This window comes from Ambystoma mexicanum, chromosome 1p (genome assembly GCF_040938575.1).
Source record: "Ambystoma mexicanum isolate Mex_15411 chromosome 1p, UKY_AmexF1_1, whole genome shotgun sequence".
NCBI classification, from domain to species: Eukaryota; Metazoa; Chordata; class Amphibia; order Caudata; family Ambystomatidae; genus Ambystoma; species Ambystoma mexicanum.
In genome coordinates, this window is record NC_090921.1 from 1,492,626,594 (window position 1) to 1,492,646,417 (window position 19,824).

The 19,824-nt window shown below is 46.8% G+C and overlaps 1 protein-coding gene across 4 annotated transcripts in view; it reads right to left on the minus strand.

Annotated features, from left to right (window-relative positions):
* Positions 1-19,824, minus strand: part of PPOX (protoporphyrinogen oxidase) — an 867,939-nt gene that overhangs the window by 113,691 nt on the left and 734,424 nt on the right. For all 4 annotated transcript variants that reach the window (XM_069607175.1, XM_069607174.1, XM_069607177.1 and 1 more), the window contains exon 9: positions 12,312-12,424. In XM_069607175.1, coding sequence (XP_069463276.1) covers positions 12,312-12,424 — 113 coding nt within the window. The remainder of the gene's footprint in view (positions 1-12,311; positions 12,425-19,824) is intronic.

Below are 19,824 nucleotides of genomic sequence, written 5' to 3' on the forward strand. Positions count from 1 at the left end.
ATATGAAAAGGCAAAACCGGGTCAGTGGGTGGACCGAGATCAAGGATGTCTGTGAGATTATCCTGAACGAACTCCCCTGGGGGAGCTGACCAACCCAAGTACTCGGTAACCCGAGACATAAGGCGCCGATATGAAGAATTGGCATGAGTGCCAGGCTCCGTCCGACAAAACTCCACCTCCGTAGAGGTGTCCAGTCCACTGGCATCATGCAGCGACTGCCTCAGGTCATCAAACTGGCTATGGCCCGAGAGAAGGTCATCTGGAACCGTAACCGGAACCAGTCCGCCATCAGAGCCTTCATCACCCTCTGAAATGTACTCCAGGCGGGCAGAGGAAGACCTCTGCGGACCAAAGCAGTGCCGGACCTTAGCCATAGCCTTTCTAGGGGCAAACCCCGTGCCACGGGGCCCCTCCGACACCACCGCCTCGAAAGGCACCGGCGCCGACAGAAAAGGCGTCGAGGGTGCCGAACGAGTCGGCGCCGGCGTCGACAGAAAAGGCGTCAACGTCGAGCGAATCGGCGTCGACGACAGCTGCAGCGCCGCCAGCATCGGTGGCGTCGACACAGTCCTCGAAGCCAGAGCTCTGAGCGTGTCTCTCGACGACCCCCTCGGAGGCGGAGCCTCGAGAGAAATCGTCGACGACCTTGGCGCCCCAGGCTGGGACCTGGAACGGGCATGGCGAGAACTGCTACCCTTGTCCGAGCGGGACCTCTCCCGCGAGCCGTGCCGACCACCCGAGCCCGAAGGCGTACGGGCGGTGTCTCTCGACCGGTGCCGACCGACCCCACTCGGAGGCGCGGACGGACCGGTGCCCTGCGATTCCAGAATCGCTAGCAACTGCTTCCCAAAGGAAGCCCATTCCTCCGGTGTCGCTTGCATGGAGGGATAAGCGACCCACCGACGGGCGGAGTCCTCGGAAGAGGATGGGGAAGGCGACCTATGCCGGCGCTTCCTGGAATGCCTAGAAGAGGCGGAGGAGTGGCGAGACCGACTCCTGGAAGGAGACCCACCGGACTTCCGACGATGACGCGGAGAGTGACCCCTCGAGTCATCGGTCGAAAGCCCCGCAGACCTCGACTTCCGGGGCTTAGACACCCGGCCTACCGACAGCTTCTTCTTGCGTTCCCGCAAGGCCTTTGCAGTGAGCGACTGGCAGTCGACACAGTCGTCCGTATCGTGGGCCTCCCCGAGGCACCAGAGGCAGGCGTCATGCGAGTCCGTGACCGACATCTTGGACCCACAGTCCCCGCAGTTCTTGAAGCCCAGACGCGGGGTCGAAGATGAGAAAGACATCGCCACGGACAGGTCTTCACAACCAACCAAATAGGTTCAACAAACCGAGAATAGAAAACAGCAAACTCCAACGAGTCGAGGCGTACCGAGATTCACGAAGCGAACACGTTCGCGGAAAAAACGGAACTGAGGCTATGGCTGTCGTGCGTCTTACTTATCACATCGGGTGACGTTGGCCGTCGGAGGAGGTCCTCGGGGACGGCGCATCGTCGTCATCGACGCAGACGCCAAAGATTTTCCGAAGCAGCACAGCTGTGGACATTACCTGTCATAGATATGGAATACGTCGGAGGACCCAATCCCCTCGAAACGACTTTTTGTCTCCATGCGTGTGGAATGTGGACCTGCATGCCCATGTGCCCGCTACAAGGACGATCCCACAAATGTTTTCAAAGCTCTTCATTCATTCATTTATTCATGTATCCATTCATTAATTCTCCATTCCGGTATAAAAGCGTCTAAAAGTTACTTACATTATATTTGCAATTTCCATTGTGTCTATGCGTAATGCAGTCTGTTAATCCCACTGTGCTCTTGACAACGATTTTGCGTATACTGAACTAACATGAAACTCGGTCTAGTTTAAGAATTTTCTGCCTTATCATCTCTTACGTTATTGCACCCCCCAAAGCCCCCTTCAAATGAAGTTCTTTCGGCATGGTCCCGTCTCTCAAGGTCAAAAAACAATAGAACCTTATACTGCCAGTGCGAGTTGTAGGCCTCTTCAGGGCGCGAGCTGAAAATCAAAGCCGCTGACCTTCACTAGAAATGAGCATACATTCTTTCTTTGCAACATCCCGTAGTAAAGCCATCTGTGAGAACTTGAAGTTTTGAATCCATCTATGTACTGCGCCTCAATGTGCAAATGCAACCTGGCTTCTCTCACATCTGCAACGGCTCGCTTGGCGCGTTCTAAGGCCCCCAATTTTGTCCTTGTTGTCTGCGAGCTTTGAAGCCTCAAAGAACCATAACTATTGAGACTTAATTTTTTGGGGAAGGTCAGGGAAAGTATAAAGTACCCGAGGAGTTGAGTTGAAAGTGAGATTTATTGTTTGTTTGTTTTATTATTTGCAATATGCAAGCCTCCCCTCGGTTAACAGTGCCCAGCATTTATAAGAGATTGCGAAAATTAATTACATCAACAAAAATATATACATACACATATAGACAAGGTCAGCAATATGAGGTGAATAGAGAGAGAATTCAAAAATGACACCCAGGTAGTTCGGCACCCAGGATGATGAAGGTAGGGGTTAGGGTTAGCGTACTTTGTATGCACACTGTACAATAAAATGTATTTACAAAAAGACAATCGTATTACAATTATTTAAACCGGGATTTGTACTTCACAACCAGCTCTCCTTTGGGTGGACATGGCACAGTGGCAATGTTGGGTGGCAATGGATCAGTGCACACGTTCAAAATTCCATATCTGTGCTTCTCTAATACAGCAACAATAAGGCTTTTGACAAAGTCGAACTCCATTTCCTCATAGACTGGTTTGATCACCCATTGCTTTCTTCTTTTTGTAAAGGCCTTAGTGTAGCGAGGTATCCTTAAATTACCCTTAGTCCTAGATTGTTCACGGCCGAGATTCTCGTTATGGGCCAAGACGGCAAGTAGAGTCCTATGTCTCATGCCCTGTATGCTGAAATACAAGCACTTTGGCCTGTACTTTAGGCACATATTGTGGAACACCTCCAAACCTCCAGTGTGACAGAATTCTGTCAGTCCCCTCAAATCTCTTGATAGAGTTTTATCGAAAACAATCTTCTCAATGGCTTTGTGTGTCGGTGAAGATGGATTCAACCACTTCTTCCGTGCCTCCACTGGGGATAAAGGGCCATGTTCACATTGGTGGAAATGTAGGTTTTCTGACCAGCGGTGCACGTTGGTACAGTGGTGCATCAGTGACCGCCATTTTTCAAGTAGTATTTCCACTGACCCTTCACAAGTTTTGGAGCTCCACCAAAGATGGTTGCTGATAGACTGGGACCACTCTGAAATACTTGCCAAACCTTTTTTTCCCCTGCAGCCGAGACTTTCTTATTGATTGATTTAGCAAGATGCCATACGTCAAATTGATGTTTAATATGTGGGAACTGCTCTCTCATTGTCTTGGCAATTGAAACGTGTCTGTCCGTGGCTATGAGGTCAATGTGCATTCCACTCGATTGCAGATTTTCCACTGATTTTATAATTCCTTGTTTCTCCATGGCCACTGAGGATGTACATTGTGTTACCTTCACAACCACAATCTCACAATTTTCTTACTATCCATGTCCTGAAAGTGGTAGGTGCAGTACTTGGCAGAAAATCCAGGACTGTCGCACTGTCCATCGCCAGCTAGCCTGAATCGTTTGCCTTCGAATGTACTTGCTAGAGACAATTGTTCAATTTTCCAAGCATCACTAATGGCCGGAAACAGATAATCATGTTGGTATTCGTAGTACTGTGTTTTTTAAATGAAATGGAGTCCCACAAACTGAAAGAAAGACTTTAACTTTCTAAAACTGGAGCCACTAAAAAGTGATGCAGCTGCACACAGTAGATTGCCTGCTGGCAGTTTCCCCAGCATCGTTTGTGCAGACCATGAGAACGTATGATGTAATCTACAGGCGGCATGTATTGTGACGTTACTGCCTTGTTTTTGACGAGTCACATGAATCAATGCCTTCCCACATACTTTCCCTCTGTCGGAATGCCCACATTTCAGCATACTTATAATATCCATCAAACAACTGTCAAATACTTTGTATTTGTCCTCTTTCATTAGACTGTCATCCTGCGTCAAAGTTGTTTCGGCCGGTGACGTTGAGGACATATCACCACATTTGAAAGAAATATTGCTGCTATCAAGTTCTGATGCGTCAGTGAATGCTGCTGCTGGTTCATTCTCTGTCATTTCAACATCTGCTACTTCAACATTGATGGGAGAACACAACAATGTCGACAGCTTTTTTGGTGGCAATTTTTTGGCGGGTGTAGATTGTGTAAATTGATCTGCGACTACTTCAGAGCTATCTTCGCAACAACATGATACTGGATGTATTGGTGGTGTGGTCGTACTGTAGCAATGGTCCAATACAACTTTGCTGGATTCTCCGGACACATTCATTTCATTTTCTGTACATTGAACATGAGCATCCCGAGTCTCAACACGCCGCGTCTGAATTAATAGTTTCTCCATAGCCTCCATAGTGTAAATGGTCTGGCAAGCAACATCTCTCATTCGCTTCACTGTCTGTGTATGTATAGTTCGTAGACCCACGGGTAACTAGAGGACAGATTGGAAAAGGGATGTTCAGTTTAAACACAAGATAAAGTATAGTACAATTGACTTTAAAAAAACATAAAATAGTCCCCAGCACAAAAAAATGTCTAAAGTTATGAACTGTTTGTAACTAACCTTATTTTTGTTTCTTTTCTTTGCAACTTTTTTGACTCGACCTTCAACATCTGCATGCTGTTGCTCCGATACGTATCCGCATGTCTCCCCTTCCTCTTGCGCTGCAACGACTATATTTTCTGTATCCGCATAGACAGCACGGAATGAGGCTCCATCGACTCCCTGAAACATAGTATTTTCATTACTGTGTATCAAAATATTGTTAGCATAAAACGCACGTGAGGACGAACACACATGTACATCTCAATAGCCAAACACGATTTAAACATTGTGTGGAACAATCAAACGATAAGTATTCGAGCTCTGATGACCTAGTTCGATTGAGCTGTCAGTATCCATACCTCTGGCTCTGCATGGACTGCCACGAATGATTGTATTGAAGAGGAGGCATCAGCAACTCCCTGAAACACAGTACTTGCGTTAGTATGGTTTTCAATATCGTAAACATAACACACACTTGGGGTCGACGGCACAGGTACATATAAAGAGATAACCACAAATGTTGCATTGTCTAAAAGAATCAAGGAATATTTTAAAATGATCAGATTTAATCAACTTATTTCTCTGATTTCTTTACATCTGCATCATCTAAATGGGATCATGTAATTGTAGTGGAAGCTCCATCATCTCCCTGAAACACAGTACTTGCGTTAATAGGGAAGAAAGTATAGCAAATGGAATCACGTTATATGATCACGCTCGATGGAGCTGTCAGTATCCATACCTCATGCTGCTGAAGAATATCTAGGGCTGTTGTCAATGTGGTGCGCACTTCCAAAAGCTGTTGCGCCGATTCGTATCCGCATGGTCCCGCTTCCACCGGAATTACTTGAATGTCAGGCTCCGCATCAAGTGTGTGGGTTGACGATTCAACAACTGCCTGAAACATAGTATTTGCATTAGTAAGAATTACAATAGTGAAAACACAACACACGCTTGGGGTCGACCGCACAGGTACATATCAACGGCTAACCACAAATGAAACATAGTGTAGAACAATCAAACGACAAGTGTTCCAGTCCTGATGATCACGGTCAGTTGAGCTGTCAGTATCCATACCTTGGGCTGCTGAAGAACATCTAGGGCTGTTGTCAATGTGGTGGACGCTTCAGCATCTCCCTGAAAGACAGTACTTGCATTAGTATAGATAACACTAATTATAACTGAAAACAAACACCAGGGGACGACAACTAAGGTGTATATCAATTGGAAAGCACTAACCAAACAATTGGTAAAATAATCACACGATACATACAAACTATTACTTGACATGCATAAAACAAGTCTGTAGCGGAATAGCCAAGTATGATTACCACCTGATACGCGCTAGAAGTGGTTGAGGACTGCGAGCACGTGACGGAAGTAGAATGTACTTGCTTCAGATTCAAGGGATAGTCAAGAAGTTGTAAAGGTAAATTATTTTTTGATAATGAAATGCCAATATTTAAAATTACCATGTAAGGAGACAGAATACTTGAGTAATGCGCAATATAGCACAGTTCCCTGTGCCCATATATAGATTTTGTTTGTGGGTTATGAAATATAAAAATAATATATTGATAAATGTCAATATTCACAAAGGTATACACTCATATCAATGTCGAAAGTATTACAAATTGGAAACAACACCTAAAATATCAATTAATCCATTCGGCTACCTACACACTACCGCAAGGCCTAAAGCTAAAAACGGACACTTGACTCACCAGTGGCAGATTGTGGACGAATATCGTGGGAATAGCGTTTGCGAGCAATTTTCATGTCGATCGCCGTTTATTCTTCTTTGTTACCCAAGATGTGGTGTACATGTTGAGGGAAAGTGCCGGCTGCAGATGCGGTATCGATCACCCCTCTTGTCCTCAAAGACTTGTTGGACTCTACTTTCCAGCTCATCCAGTGGATATCCGCAATGTCTGACCCATTCTCTTATTCGATCAACAGTTTTCGGGAACACATGCATTGTAGTGCCTTCAGATTTAGCATGGGTCTTCGAAGGGCAACCGCTAATCGAACAGGCAGGCATTGTTGAAAATTCTGAAAAGTAAATATCAAGATTATTATAAAACCGTGATGAATAAAAATGTCATAAAAAAGTAAATGAACCATACCATGCTCAATGCAAGGTTTGTTTTGGTCGCCGGAACTATACCAGTTCATCATGTGCGGCTTAGTATTTGCATAAATTACAGACATTTTTTAAATGTGACTAAACTCTGAACATGTGACTCGCCCCTTGGATGTTCTGTCTTGCACGAAAAGGAACCATGCTTACATTATAGACTGGACCCCCGAAGGATGCAATTCGATGACAATTGACACAGATGAAAATAAATAGATCTATTGATAGCATAACAATTGAAACTCCAGTCAATAGCAATGAGACCAATGACCATAGCTCTATTGGGTACTGTAATAGCAAATAGATTGAAATGTAAAAATGACCGAAATATGACTAGGATACATGGCCTTACCTTGACAAACAAACAGTTGGATTCAGCAGGCCGAGCAGTATGTTGCAGGAGAACAGGTAGATGGCCACAGGTAGCACACTGACGAGTTTGCTCGAAGCGATCACAGATAGCACGGCGACGAGCAGATTAGCATAGATCTCAGTGCTTCTCAGGTAGAAGGTCCAGGAGTTGACTTGCAAAGCACAAAGATGTTCTCATGAGACATATCAAGTGGTTTATAAAGTATTAGAAACAGGGGTGTGTTTGTGAATGAATGAGTGTGTATGTCGTGGTATTATGTTTATTGCAGGGGGGCGGCCTGCCTCAGGGGAGGCCTGCCTGGAGACACAGGGTCTGAGGAGGCCATGTGAGCGATGGCCCCTGGGTGTGGGATACCTTTTGAAGTGTACATGTTGTTTGGCACCTTGGTCGTTTGCGCCCGTCACAGCCCCCCATGCCAGCGCTCATTCCTGGGTGTGAACCGCCTTTGATAGAAGGGGTGGGATGGATGGGCCTGGGGCGTGCAGATAAGGCACAGGAAGACTGCTGAATGGAGACACACTTATGTGGATTGCAGGGGGGGCGGCCTGCCTCAGGGGAGGCCTACCTGGAGACACGGGGTCTGAGGAGGCCATGTGAGCGATGGCCCCTGGGCGTGGGATACCTTTTGAAGTGTACATGCTGTTTGGCACCTTGGCCGTTTGCGCCCGTCACAGCCCCCCATGCCAGCGTTCATCCCCGGGTGCGAACTGCCTTTTGGCGTGCAGGCAAGTGTGTGGAAAAGAGGGGCCATCAGGCCCCTCTCATCCTTTACTTCTCAGTAGAAACTCATACCAAGTGCCTCCAGTAGTGGGTTTGCCCCTTGCCCTTATGTGATGTTAACTTTGGATGACATTCGCGTAGATGGGAACACTGAGCAGGACACGGGCATCCATTTTTGTAACCCCTTTCCACTCCATTTTGGTGACCAGGCCTCACTGCGATAGTACAACGCGGAGAGCACATGGCCCACAGCCTCGTTCCCACTCTGACTGGAAAACTCCAGAGGTATTTGCAACAGCTAATTAATGTAACATCACTCTCTGAGATCACGGTCCTGCATGTGAACCGGCCTGAACCAAGCACATGGCTCGTTCATCTCCACAAACGTGTCCTTGCCCACGCACCCTTGCCAGTGGAAACTTACTGCCATTATGACCCTGTGTCCCTGCAAGGTATTCTCTTCATGTGCCAGACCACTGACCACGCCATGATGCCCACCTAGCAGATCCCCAACTAACATTAGACCCCTACTGCAGTATATCGTTGCCTATCAATAACAAATGCCACATACCGGAGATTCTTGTGAGCACAGACCGACATTTCAAACAGTGTATTATAGTGGTCAAGACCCTTGACCTAAGGCCTGTATAATCCAATGTTAATTGATAGTATAGATATATGTGTGACTTTTATAGAGACATAACCGACTGAAAGACTTTGAACAAGTGTTATTTAGTGCATGCATTATTGATAATATATTATGTTAGCTTAGATAGTGACCACCCCGCTTCACAGCGACCTGAACTTCACCCATTCCAAGCACAGCTGTCTGACGTCCATCCTTGAATGAAGACACACTTGATTGATTTAAAAAATCGAAACAACCGTTGTTAAAATATATGTGGTGTTTTATTTTGTATCTTATTTTGATGACACAAAAATAAAAACTTTACACATTGTACAGTTCAGGTTGCAGCACAGCGAGAGAAAATCCCCTGTACTGACCGCTGTCACTCGGGAACGTTTCTCTTATGGCACCAACGGCACAGGCGGGTATCACTCTTCGAACGTGGTGTCCAAGCCTCCCGTGAAGCTACCATGTAAAGGAACGATAGGCCACCAGCCTGTACCACCTGTGAAAAGGAATGAAACAAACTGTTTTTACATGACCAAGATAAGTTTAATAAACGTTTGTTGTCAATGACAATTCTGGTAGCTAATGGCATTCTGCTCGGACAAATGCTATCTAGACATTGCACACTATTGAACGACTTTCATGCGTAACAATGATATGTATATGTAATTTTGGATATAGTAGAAGACCATGAAATAGGAGTGGCATGACAAGCAGAGTATACTTACTCATTACTCGGATTACGAGGACGAACAGTTGCGCGAAGTTCGTGCATAAGCACCATCATTATCCTCAACACGGACCGTGTGAGGCAGGCTGCCCTGAAGTCTGGCAGCTCGGTGATGCATTGCGGTCGTGGCTCGTCTTCCGAAATGTAGGCCACGCATCCCGAGTTTTCACAGCAGCAGCAGTTCTCGTCCTCGGTTGCCATTAGCTCGCAACGATTGCATGTGCACCAGGTGGAAACACCGTCCATGCGACTAGGTCCAGGCTTTTCAGCTGTTGAATCGTCCTCCCAACTGCCGTCCGAAGACCCATCGTTTTCGCATGTTTCTCTTTCCAGTAGTTCCTCCTCGGTATACTCGGGCTCGTACATGTAGGGCATTATTGTATCCATTGTGTGTTAAACAAACTAAAATAATTGATAGCGGTGGTACTGGTATCTGTTCACACGGGCTACAAGCAACGAAGGTAGCTGACCAGAGCACAGAAACAAGTCACAGAATACTCAAAGTAACACAGAGAGAGGAATGGAATTGAAAATCTGCTGCTGTGTGTTGTGAAACGGTCTGTTTATACTTATTGAGGAAAGAGGCGCCCTGCCATTTCCATGGCGACACGTCGTTAGCTGAAGCGCAGCGATTGTTGACACAAGACGTGCTTTGGCGTTGTGAAATGGGCGGTTTGCGTCTGCTGATGACAGGCTCAGGGGCGGGGGATATGATTTAGTGCCGCAAAAGCAGGTCAGCCAGGGCGATGGGGGAAATGATAGGATTATCACAAAATGGCAGCTCCCTGGTGCCTGTTTTTGAGTGCGTTTAATGGACGAAAACTCGGGTAAGGTCCATAGGAATTTTTTCTAAAATGGAGCGACTTAGGCCTAAAAACATATGGCCGACCCGTAGGGGCAATAAAAAATTTTGACCGAACCATTCCTTTAAATAAACGTTACCATTGTTTGTTTTTTTAGCATAGATAATTTTTCAATACCTTTCAGTTAAAATGTTGCTGCTTCTCCCTCCAAAAATATGGATTTGTTGGACAAATTATTATCGTGTAATAAATAACCTTATAAACTAGGTGACTACCAAGGAAAACGTGTGCTCTGCAAACTTTAGGTGTGGCAACGTTAAAGTATAAATACTCAGCGCCTACAAAGTCCATCACACTAGAAATATTACTTCAGGTAGCACTACTGCTCTACTTCAAAACACTCCCCTAAACTATAGCATGAGTAAGTTACCTATTTTCTCCATTTGCAGAATTCACCTTCTATAGGCCAGAACCGCCACTCTTGATAAAGTCAGGGAGTGTATTCTCCCTGCTTCTTTACCTTCCTAGTATACGCGTGTGTATACACATATGCTATCTTATGTTGTGCATACTGTGCCTACTTTGCTTACGCTTATCTGTGTGTATTGTTTGCATATGGCAAGTGTGTTCCAAGCATACCATCGGTTTGTGTGGTCGCTGTGTATGCATATTCGCTCAGAAGATATTGTTTCATTAAGTTTAGACTTCGGTTAATTCCATTTTGAGCATGCATTCTTCTCGAAAGTTCCTTTTTGCGTTGATAAAAAAAACCTATGTATAAAATGCCACCCCAATCCCCTTTATTAACCTTTTAATAAAATCCCACCAAATTTGATTTGTGTTTGAATGTGACCAAATAAGATTTTCGCCAAACTTGGTGAGATTCTATCGACCTCACAACTTATAGGAACATTATCATAATTTTTCAACATCAGCTTCATTTGCATTACATTATACCATCTGGAGTGAAAAGCAGGAAACAGTGCCCTGTATGCACCTGAAAGTCGAGGTGCATGAGGCATAGAAAGTGGAAAAGACAGAGAAAGGAAAATTGTGCAATGAGGGTGCAGAGAGTGAGTGAAGGACCCATGCGCTGACACCCTCTCTCTGTGCACTGTCACTGCCTCTCTGCATAGATCACCATCTCTCTCTCTCTGTGCTGTCTCTCTCTGCACGGTCACCCTCTGTGAGCTGTCACTCTCGCGCTCTGCAGAGAGAGTAACAATGCACACACACTCTCCATGTGTGCATCACTATCTCTCTGTGCAGCCTCATCCACTCTCTGTGCACCCTCATCCACTCGCTCTGTGCGCCGTCACCTACTCGCTCTGTGTGCTGCCACTCTTTTTTCGAACCGTGCCTTCTCGTGCCCTTAATCTCCCTCTGACCCTGGCACTCTTGTAGATATCCCCTTTTGCACCCTCATTCCATCTTCAACTCTCACGTATCCTCACAGCCCTTACTTGTCCCCTCATCCTTCCTTTTACACCCTCGCTTTTTCTCTTACGCTCCAACTCTCACCCTTTCTTGTTCATATTTTCTCTTGCTCGTTATCGATGGTGCCCTCTGTAACTGGCTTGCTCCCTTTCTCTATTCCCCTTCTCTTTTGCTTGCACACCTGCATCCCTTCTCGCATCCTCCCTTGAAACTTTGTGCTGTTCTTCTTACACTCTGGTGCCTCTTAATGCAAAATGCAAATAACAGCGTTAAAGACCAAACAACTGGCTTTGCCAATGGTTGTTCAAATATTCAATTAGCAAACAGAAATATGATAAACAACTCCCAAGACAGTGACCAGAAGGAAATGACAAAACACCTCACAGATAAAAAAAAAAGAAGAGGCAACAGCGTAAAAACAGGAACAAAGTGTAACAGTTTTTGACAGTGAAGTCATAGGAGACATGCAACCCAGAGCCTCAGCCTAAAATTCTTAAAATTACAACCAGTTGGGAATGAAGGTGAGCATCATAACAGAGAAATTAATCTTACACTGAAAAGTACTGTTCCTTAAACTTCTGAGTTCAATGGAACAGGGAGTTGTGAAGTAGGGATGGTTAATTTATTATACCCCTGAAGAAAAAAAAAAAAGAATCCTCTAAGGAGACCTACAAGTCTCCTTTCTTCAAATTCACAACTTTAGGATTTTAAGTTATCAATTCTCCACTCTCCCCACTAGAGTCAAGTGACATGAGTGTTTTGTTGGATGGAGAGGAATAAAATGAACTTGCCGTAACAGGAAGAATATGGCCGTCATACTGCAGATTCACCACGGCCACCGTGACGGCATCAATCTGACGAAGCTCTCTTGCTAAGGGTTCCGCAGGAACGATTTGGCCAAGCACTGCAAGATAATAACATTTCTGAAATGTTCTGTACACATACAAAAAGTCCAGTAAATATAGAGAAGTAATGGGAAAGCAGTAGACTGTAGGTGTGCTACAACACAGTGACAGGTAATACTGGGATGGCAAAGTGATTCTCGTAAGGAGAATTGTGGTATCAGTATTGTGGGGGTTGCAGACCAAAACACTGGGGAGCAACAAGTTGTCTACCCCTGCACACGTATAGTGCGCATCGCAAAAACGTTCCTAATTTTCGCTACATTTCAAAGCAAAAGCTCTAAATACTGTCAACACACAGAAGATGTCTGGTATAGGCATAGAATTTTGGGAAAAGACAGACATCTATGAAATATGTTCAACAATTGCAGAAGCGTCACATTCCTACTTGGGCTTTGCTTCTGGGTGTTAAGACGGATTTCTGAACTCTGTCCTTGCGGTGCAGAAGTTCAGAAGGCCAACCTAATTACTTGGAACAGGGTAACCTCTGGACAAGCCAGACCAATCAGGGTAGCGATCGCGGCAGTCAAGACTAGGTCTCAAGAGGGGTGAGGGTGACAAAGCCTGCAATGAGCACACAAAGCAAGGACACTTACAAACTACTCCAAACAGGTGCTATATTAAAAATATATACACATTTATTCCAAGGACTTTAAAAAAATGACCGTAGCGAGAAATCACAATACAACTCTAGTAAACCAACACATACCATACCAATACAATATATATACAAATACAAACAAGTCAAGCGTTAGATGCACGAAATGTGTAGTCCACCTAAAAGGGAAGGAAAACAGGCAGTGTGAAATAATGCTTAGACCCAGTCCGCCTTCAGAGGCACCTAACTAAAAGGAAGTCCGAGCCCTACGAAGAGTGGAGCCTTGTGCTCAAAAGTACCTGCACACGCTGGTGCCAACGGGCAAAAGAGGAGTCTCTTCGAGGGAAATCAGGCAGTTCAGTTTAGTGCACAAATGAAGAAGAACAGTGTTCCGCGACTCAAGCGCAGCCTCCACTGTGGGCAGAAGCACAGTGCGAGTACGGAAAGGCGTGCTGTTTTGACACAGCGGGGAAAAGCTATGGGCTCCTGCAGGAGGGCGACCAGCTCCTAGCTATGCTACTCACCGGTCCACGATGCAAGCAGACCCAGGCTTCTCAGCGTCAGTTTCAGTCGCTGGCAGGTTCAGAAGAGCAGGGGACGTCTCGTCGTCGTGTTGAGTCTGCAGCAGCAGAGTTGAGTAAAAGACGTCCCAAACGAAGGAACCCGCACAGTTTGTTACCACAGCAGGGCAACGGAGCGGCCGTGTGTATCTAAGCCAAATGTACACTACTCACTTCAGACCTGGGAACGCCAAGTGTACGAATCGTGTGAGAGTGACAAGGACTCGAAATACTACACAACCTGGCGGCGGTTACAGAGCAAGACTCCTGTGTAGGCTGGTCTGTCTGTTGGATGGCCCAGAGACGCTTCCGAAGGCTTACTAGCAGGAGATGGTGAAGATGCCGAGAATAGCTGTTCCCGCTATTCCAAGGGTCGAAGTACCAGTACAGGCCTTCTGGTTCGATCAAAGGTGAAAAGGGTTTCACAAGGCGACAGCAGTGCAGAGGAGCAGTCCTTCAACGGGTCACCAGCGATTCCTCGGTTCAGCCTCTTGGTTGCAGGATACTTGGCTCCTGTATTCCTTCGTTCGTGAGAACTCAGGAGATCGACATCGTAGTGGTGTTTCCAGCCCCCTCTTATCCACGGTTCCCTTCGCGCCAAAACGGAGGGGACCCAATGGGAGATCCGCTCATCAACACTCACACCATTCGTGGACCTATCACGGACCACGGTGGTCCCAGGCATTCACACCACCCTAGAATCTCTGGCACCCAGGATGTGTATTGGGACCAGACATCCCAGCCCACATCCTGGAGGCACACACCAGGCACGTAGAAGCCCACGAAAGCATCCGTGTTTCGCGGGAAAGTACATGCCCAAATAAGGAATGCCCCGGGTCGGCTCGACCTGGGGAAGGTGAAGGGAGCAAGACAGTCAGCAGACAGGACAAAGGAGCCTCGTGGTCTGGCCATTTTGGGAGCCAGGCCACCATTTTGGGCTAAGCGCGAGAAATGCGCTTAAAACGCCAAAAGGAGCTCAAAACACAAGAAACGATCGCTGCCACCATTCCCGTCCGTGAATCACTCGCACTGATCAGTTACAATCCTAAAAGAGTATCTAGGCCTGTAGAAGGCTAGAGACCCAAGAGAGCAGTAACTTAGCTTACAGTGCCCTCTTGTGTCATGTTGCACGAAAGCCGCAACATGATAAAAGAAACTACGGAAAACAGCGTTTCCCGGTACTGATTGTCTTAAGGGCATGTCAGTTTCCCCGTAAGAATGGAGCGAAAGCCCAGAGGAGTGCGGCAGAAGGCTGCACTTCTCTGGCAAAGTCGAGAAAAAGGTGAAAAACAACAGCAAAAAGTTTAGGGGTTGCCACATGGAAGGAAAATTACCTACAATTACGAAATCTTTCCTAACACTCGCCCCTCCCAGACTATGGACAGGGGGAACTAATCCACCCCTGGATGAGTCTCTTGTTCAGGTCGGTTAAACATTCTGGACAACCCATCAGCATTGCTATGTTGGACACCTGGCCTATGCTCAATAGTGAAGTCGAAGCCTTGTAGACTTATGGACCACCTAAGCAACTTTGGATTCTCCCCCTTCATGTTCATTAGCCACTTTAAGGGCTTATGGTCAGTTTGCACAGTGAAGTGGGTCCCATAGAGGTAGGGCCTCTGCTTCCTTAGGGCCCACACAACAGAGAAACATTCTTTCTCTACCGTGGACCATCTGAGCTCTCTGTCCTTAAGCTGGCGACTAATAAAACCAATAGGGTGTTCCTTACCCTTCTCATCTACTTGTGATAGTACAGCTCCTATCCCAGTGTCAGAGGCGTCCGTCTACACGATAAAAGGTCTTTGATAATCAGGAGCCCTGAGGACAGGGGCCTGGCACAAGGAGTCTTTTAAGCCATTTAAGGCCTTCTCACACTCGTCGGTCCAAGTTACCTTCTTGGGTTTCTTCGGAGTGGTGAGGGCAGTCAGAGGGGCAGCTATGGTGCCATAGTCTGCCATGAAGTTTCGGTAATACCCCGTGAGTCCTAAGAAGGCTCTCACTTGGGTTTGTGCAGTGTGGGTAGGCCAGTCTTGTACTGCTTGCACTTTACTGGGAAGTGGCTGTATCCTCCCTCCACCTACTTCATGTCCAAGGTAAACCACTGAGCCTTGTCCAATCTGGCATTTACTAGCCTTTATGGTCAAGTGTGCTTTCTGAAGAGCCTGGAGCACAATCCCGAGGTCTTTCACATGGTCTTCCCAAGTGGCACTGAAAACTACTATATCGTCCAGATATGCAAGACAGAATTCGTCCAACCCATTCAAAACATGATTCACAAGTCTCTGGAAAGTGGCAGGTGCATTCTTCAACCCGAACGGCATTACCCGGAATTGGTAAAGGCCGTCTGGAGTAGAAAACGCTGGCTTCTCCTTCGCATGTTCTGCTAAAGCTATTTGCCAATAGCCAGCAGTGAGGTCAAACATGCTGAGGTACTTGGAGGCACCCAAAGTATCCACCAGCTCATCTGTTCGAGGCAAGGGGTGTGCATCTGTCTTGGTGACAGCATTCAAAGCCCTGTAATCCACGCAGAACCTCAATTCAGAAGTGCCTGCCTTTGGAACCAAAACCACAGGGCTGGACCAAGGACTACTGGAGGGTTCAATCACCCCAAGGTCTAACATCTTGTTGACCTCGGTCTTAATATAAGACCGTACTTTGTCTGACATCCTGTATCCCCTACTTTTGGTAGGTACACTGTCTCCTGTGTCTATGTTGTTTGCACCAAGGTGTCAAACCAGGCAACTGTGAAAACAGGGGGGAAAACTGCCTAAGCAAACTTTTTACTTCAGCCTGCTGATCAGAAGTCAGGTGAGGGGCCACTCGGACACCCTCAAAGGAGCTATCTGAAGTACCGCTTTGGAACAGGTCGGGGAGAGGTTCAGACTCCTCTTCGTCAACATCTGAAGCCAGTAGCAGTGCTGCGATTTCGACTCTTGGGACGAAAGCCTTCAGCCTATTCACGTGAAACACTTTTGGAGCCTGTCCAGGCCTTCCAAGGTCCACTAAATAGTTAACCTCACCCAGGGGCTCCACCACTGTGTAAGGGCCTGACCATTTGTCCTGTAAAGCTCGAGGCCTTATGGGACTCATGATCAGGACTTGCTGGCCAGGTGTAAAGTTGATGAGGGAAGCTTTCTGGTCGTACCAATGTTTCACCAGCGCTTGTCCTGCCTTCAATTTATCACTAGCCAAGCCCATCAGAAGTACCAATCCGTTTTCTGAGCCGTAGCACATAATCAACTACGTTGGTAGTAACAGGGGGAGTGGGCATCTCCCATCCCTCTTTGACTATGGCTAAGGGTCCCCGTACGGGATGACCGAACAGAAGTTCGAAGGGGCTGAAGCCAACACCCTCCTGTGGTACCTCTCGGTAGGCGAACAGTAAGCATGGTAAAAAGATCCCATTTTCTTCTTTGAGGCTCTTCCAGAGCCCCAATCATGCTCTTTAACGTTCTGTTGAAACGTTCCACCAGACCATTGGTCTGGGGGTGGTATGCAGAAGAGAACTTGTAGGTGACCCCACATTCTTTCCACATAGCCTGCATATACTTCGAGATAAAGTTGCTGCCACGATCCGACACAACTTCTTTAGGGAAGCCAACCCTAGTAAATATGCCAAGTAAAGCTTTTGCAACTGACTTGGCAGTTACAGTTTTCAATGGGATGGCCTCAGGATATCTGGTTGCATGGTCGACCAGCACCATGATAAACCTATTGCCTGAGGATGTTTGCGGGTCAAGGGGACCAACGATGTCGATCCCTAACCTTTCGAATGGTACCCCCACAACTGGGAGTGGTACCAAGGGAGCTTGGATTGTCGAGCCAACCTTACCAGATAACTGGCAGGAGGCACAACTCCTGCAGTGACTTTCTACTTGCACCCCCATCTTGGGCCAGTAGACGTGCATGGATAACCTTTGCTTGGTCCTCTTAATATCAAGGTGACCAGCAAGGGGCACTTCATGCGCCAACTGCAGGAGGAAGGGCCTAACAGCAAGGGGAACAACCAACCTCCTATGGTCTCCTTCTGTAGACTCTGTGGGCTCACTATACAGGAGTCCACCTTCCCAATAAATCCTATGCGTCCCAGGAGGTTCACCCTCAAGCTGGGAGCAGGCCTGTCTCCTTAGGCCTTCCAGAGATGGGCACTCACGTTGGCCTTTACTGAATTCGTCCCTATCAGGACCACCTTCTACTAACAAGTCTTTTAGTTCAGGATGATCGTTGGGGTCAAATACTTCAGGCATCGCCACCTCCTCGTCAGGCCCGGGCGATTGACCAACTTCCTCCACCACAGTGGTAGGCGAGCTCGGGGGAATATTCTCTTTCCCTCGTCTTGACTTGTTTACTCCTTTCGCCTTGGGTTTCCCCTTCGGCTGGGGCAGCGTATTGGTCTTGGCCAATGCTACCCGTGCTTAAGACCGTGTGTAGGGTCTTTTGGCAGTGTCTCCTATGAGCCCTAAAGCTCTGAGATCATTACCTAACAAGACCTTTCCCGGGACGTTTCTCTGAATGCTCACTGGAATCCTGACTGCTGTACCATTTAAAGTAAGATTTACAGGTATTACTGGGAACATACGGAGTGGGCCGTCAGCCAACTTAGTGGGCATCAGAGTAGCTCTGGCAACTTCCTCTGAGTCTAACAAGGTAGAATCCACTACAGTTCGACTGCACCCACTATCCCTAAGAGCTGGAGTATCTACCCCATTGATCAGCACACTGTATTTAAAGTAGTGCTTGGTATTATCTGGAATCCTAGCATAAGCCTATGCGACTTTAGGCTCCCAGGAACCCAGGGAAACTAAAACTACCTCAGCCTCTATCCCGCTGGGAAATGAGTCTGAGGAGAAGGATGCTCCTGTAATCTCTTCTTCCTCGTAGGAGGAGAAGGCCAGATTAGCAGGGTGGACCCCAAAGGTCTAACCTTACACCGGGGATCCCCCTTCACGTGGTCAGTTGCTCCACAAGCAAAACAAGATCCATTGGGTCTGTTTACATAGGGAGGCTTATTGTAACAAGAGTTCTGTTTCGGAGGCTGACCTCCACTACTCTGTGAGTTCTCTTGTGTCTTACCCTTATTTTTCTTTTTGTGGCCCTTTTGAGAAGAAGATTTATCAGATTCTCCACCCTCCTTATCTTTGGACTTTTTCCCTTCCTCCTGCTTACCAGGATGAGTTATGTCCTTATGGGACACTCGATGTGACACCCATAAGTCTGCTGCAATGGCCAGCTTCTTAGGATCTATCTCCTTCGAATCGGCCAAATGCTGCTTAAGCTCCGGGGAAGAAGATGCAAAAATGTGTTCCAGCATGACAAGATTTATCATGCCTTCGAAGGTAGAAACCTTATAACCTTCGACCCAGCCAGTTAAGTTTTTCAAGGATTCGGTGACATAAGATACCCAAGTACCACCTTCCTTTTTCTTATACTCTCTGAATCGTTTCAAATATTGGGCCAGAGTCTTCCCAAACTTTAAAATGAGGGTTTGCTTTAACATTGCGAAATCAGCTCGCTCAGCCTTCGACATTTCCATAATGGCACTACAGCCAGAATGGGGCAGTCTGCTGAGTAACCAGGAAATCTTATCAGCATTGTCAACTTGTTGAACTTCGCATGCATACTCAAACGCATTCAGCCAGTCCATAATGTCATTCCTTTCCTCATACACACTGAGCAGATCTTTCGGAAACCGTGGATGAGAGGAGGCCCCAGACCCATGTCCAGGACCCTTGGACCCATTTTCAACCTGAAGCTTGGCCAGTTCCAACTGGTGATCCCTGACTTTCTGTTTTTCTGCCTGTTCGATTTTTAGTTTGGCTATGCTGAATTCAAGCTCCTTCTGCCTAAACCGCAGCCCTTGCTTCTTGAATTCAAGCATAGCCTCCCCATAAGCACTGGCAGAGGAAACATTAGACATCTCATCCTCCCTGTCCTCGTGGTCGCGGTGGATCAGTGCAGCGGCAGAACCGTTGGTTCTACCAGTGAGAGCAGCCCCACCTCCTTCCGCACTGTCCTCAGAAGTTATGGCGTCAAGCTGCGCTTCTTGCCACGCCACGATTCTTTGGATCATATCCAATTTCGTGCCTTGAGAGGAAACACCTCTCTCCGCACACATCTTTTTCAATGTTTCTGATTTGGAAGCATTTAAAGTTATCAAGGTATTTGTTTCCATACTGTTAGATAGGACTATGGCCTTTTTAAAGTTATACTATAACAATTCACTACGTGTCCTGGTAGGAATAAC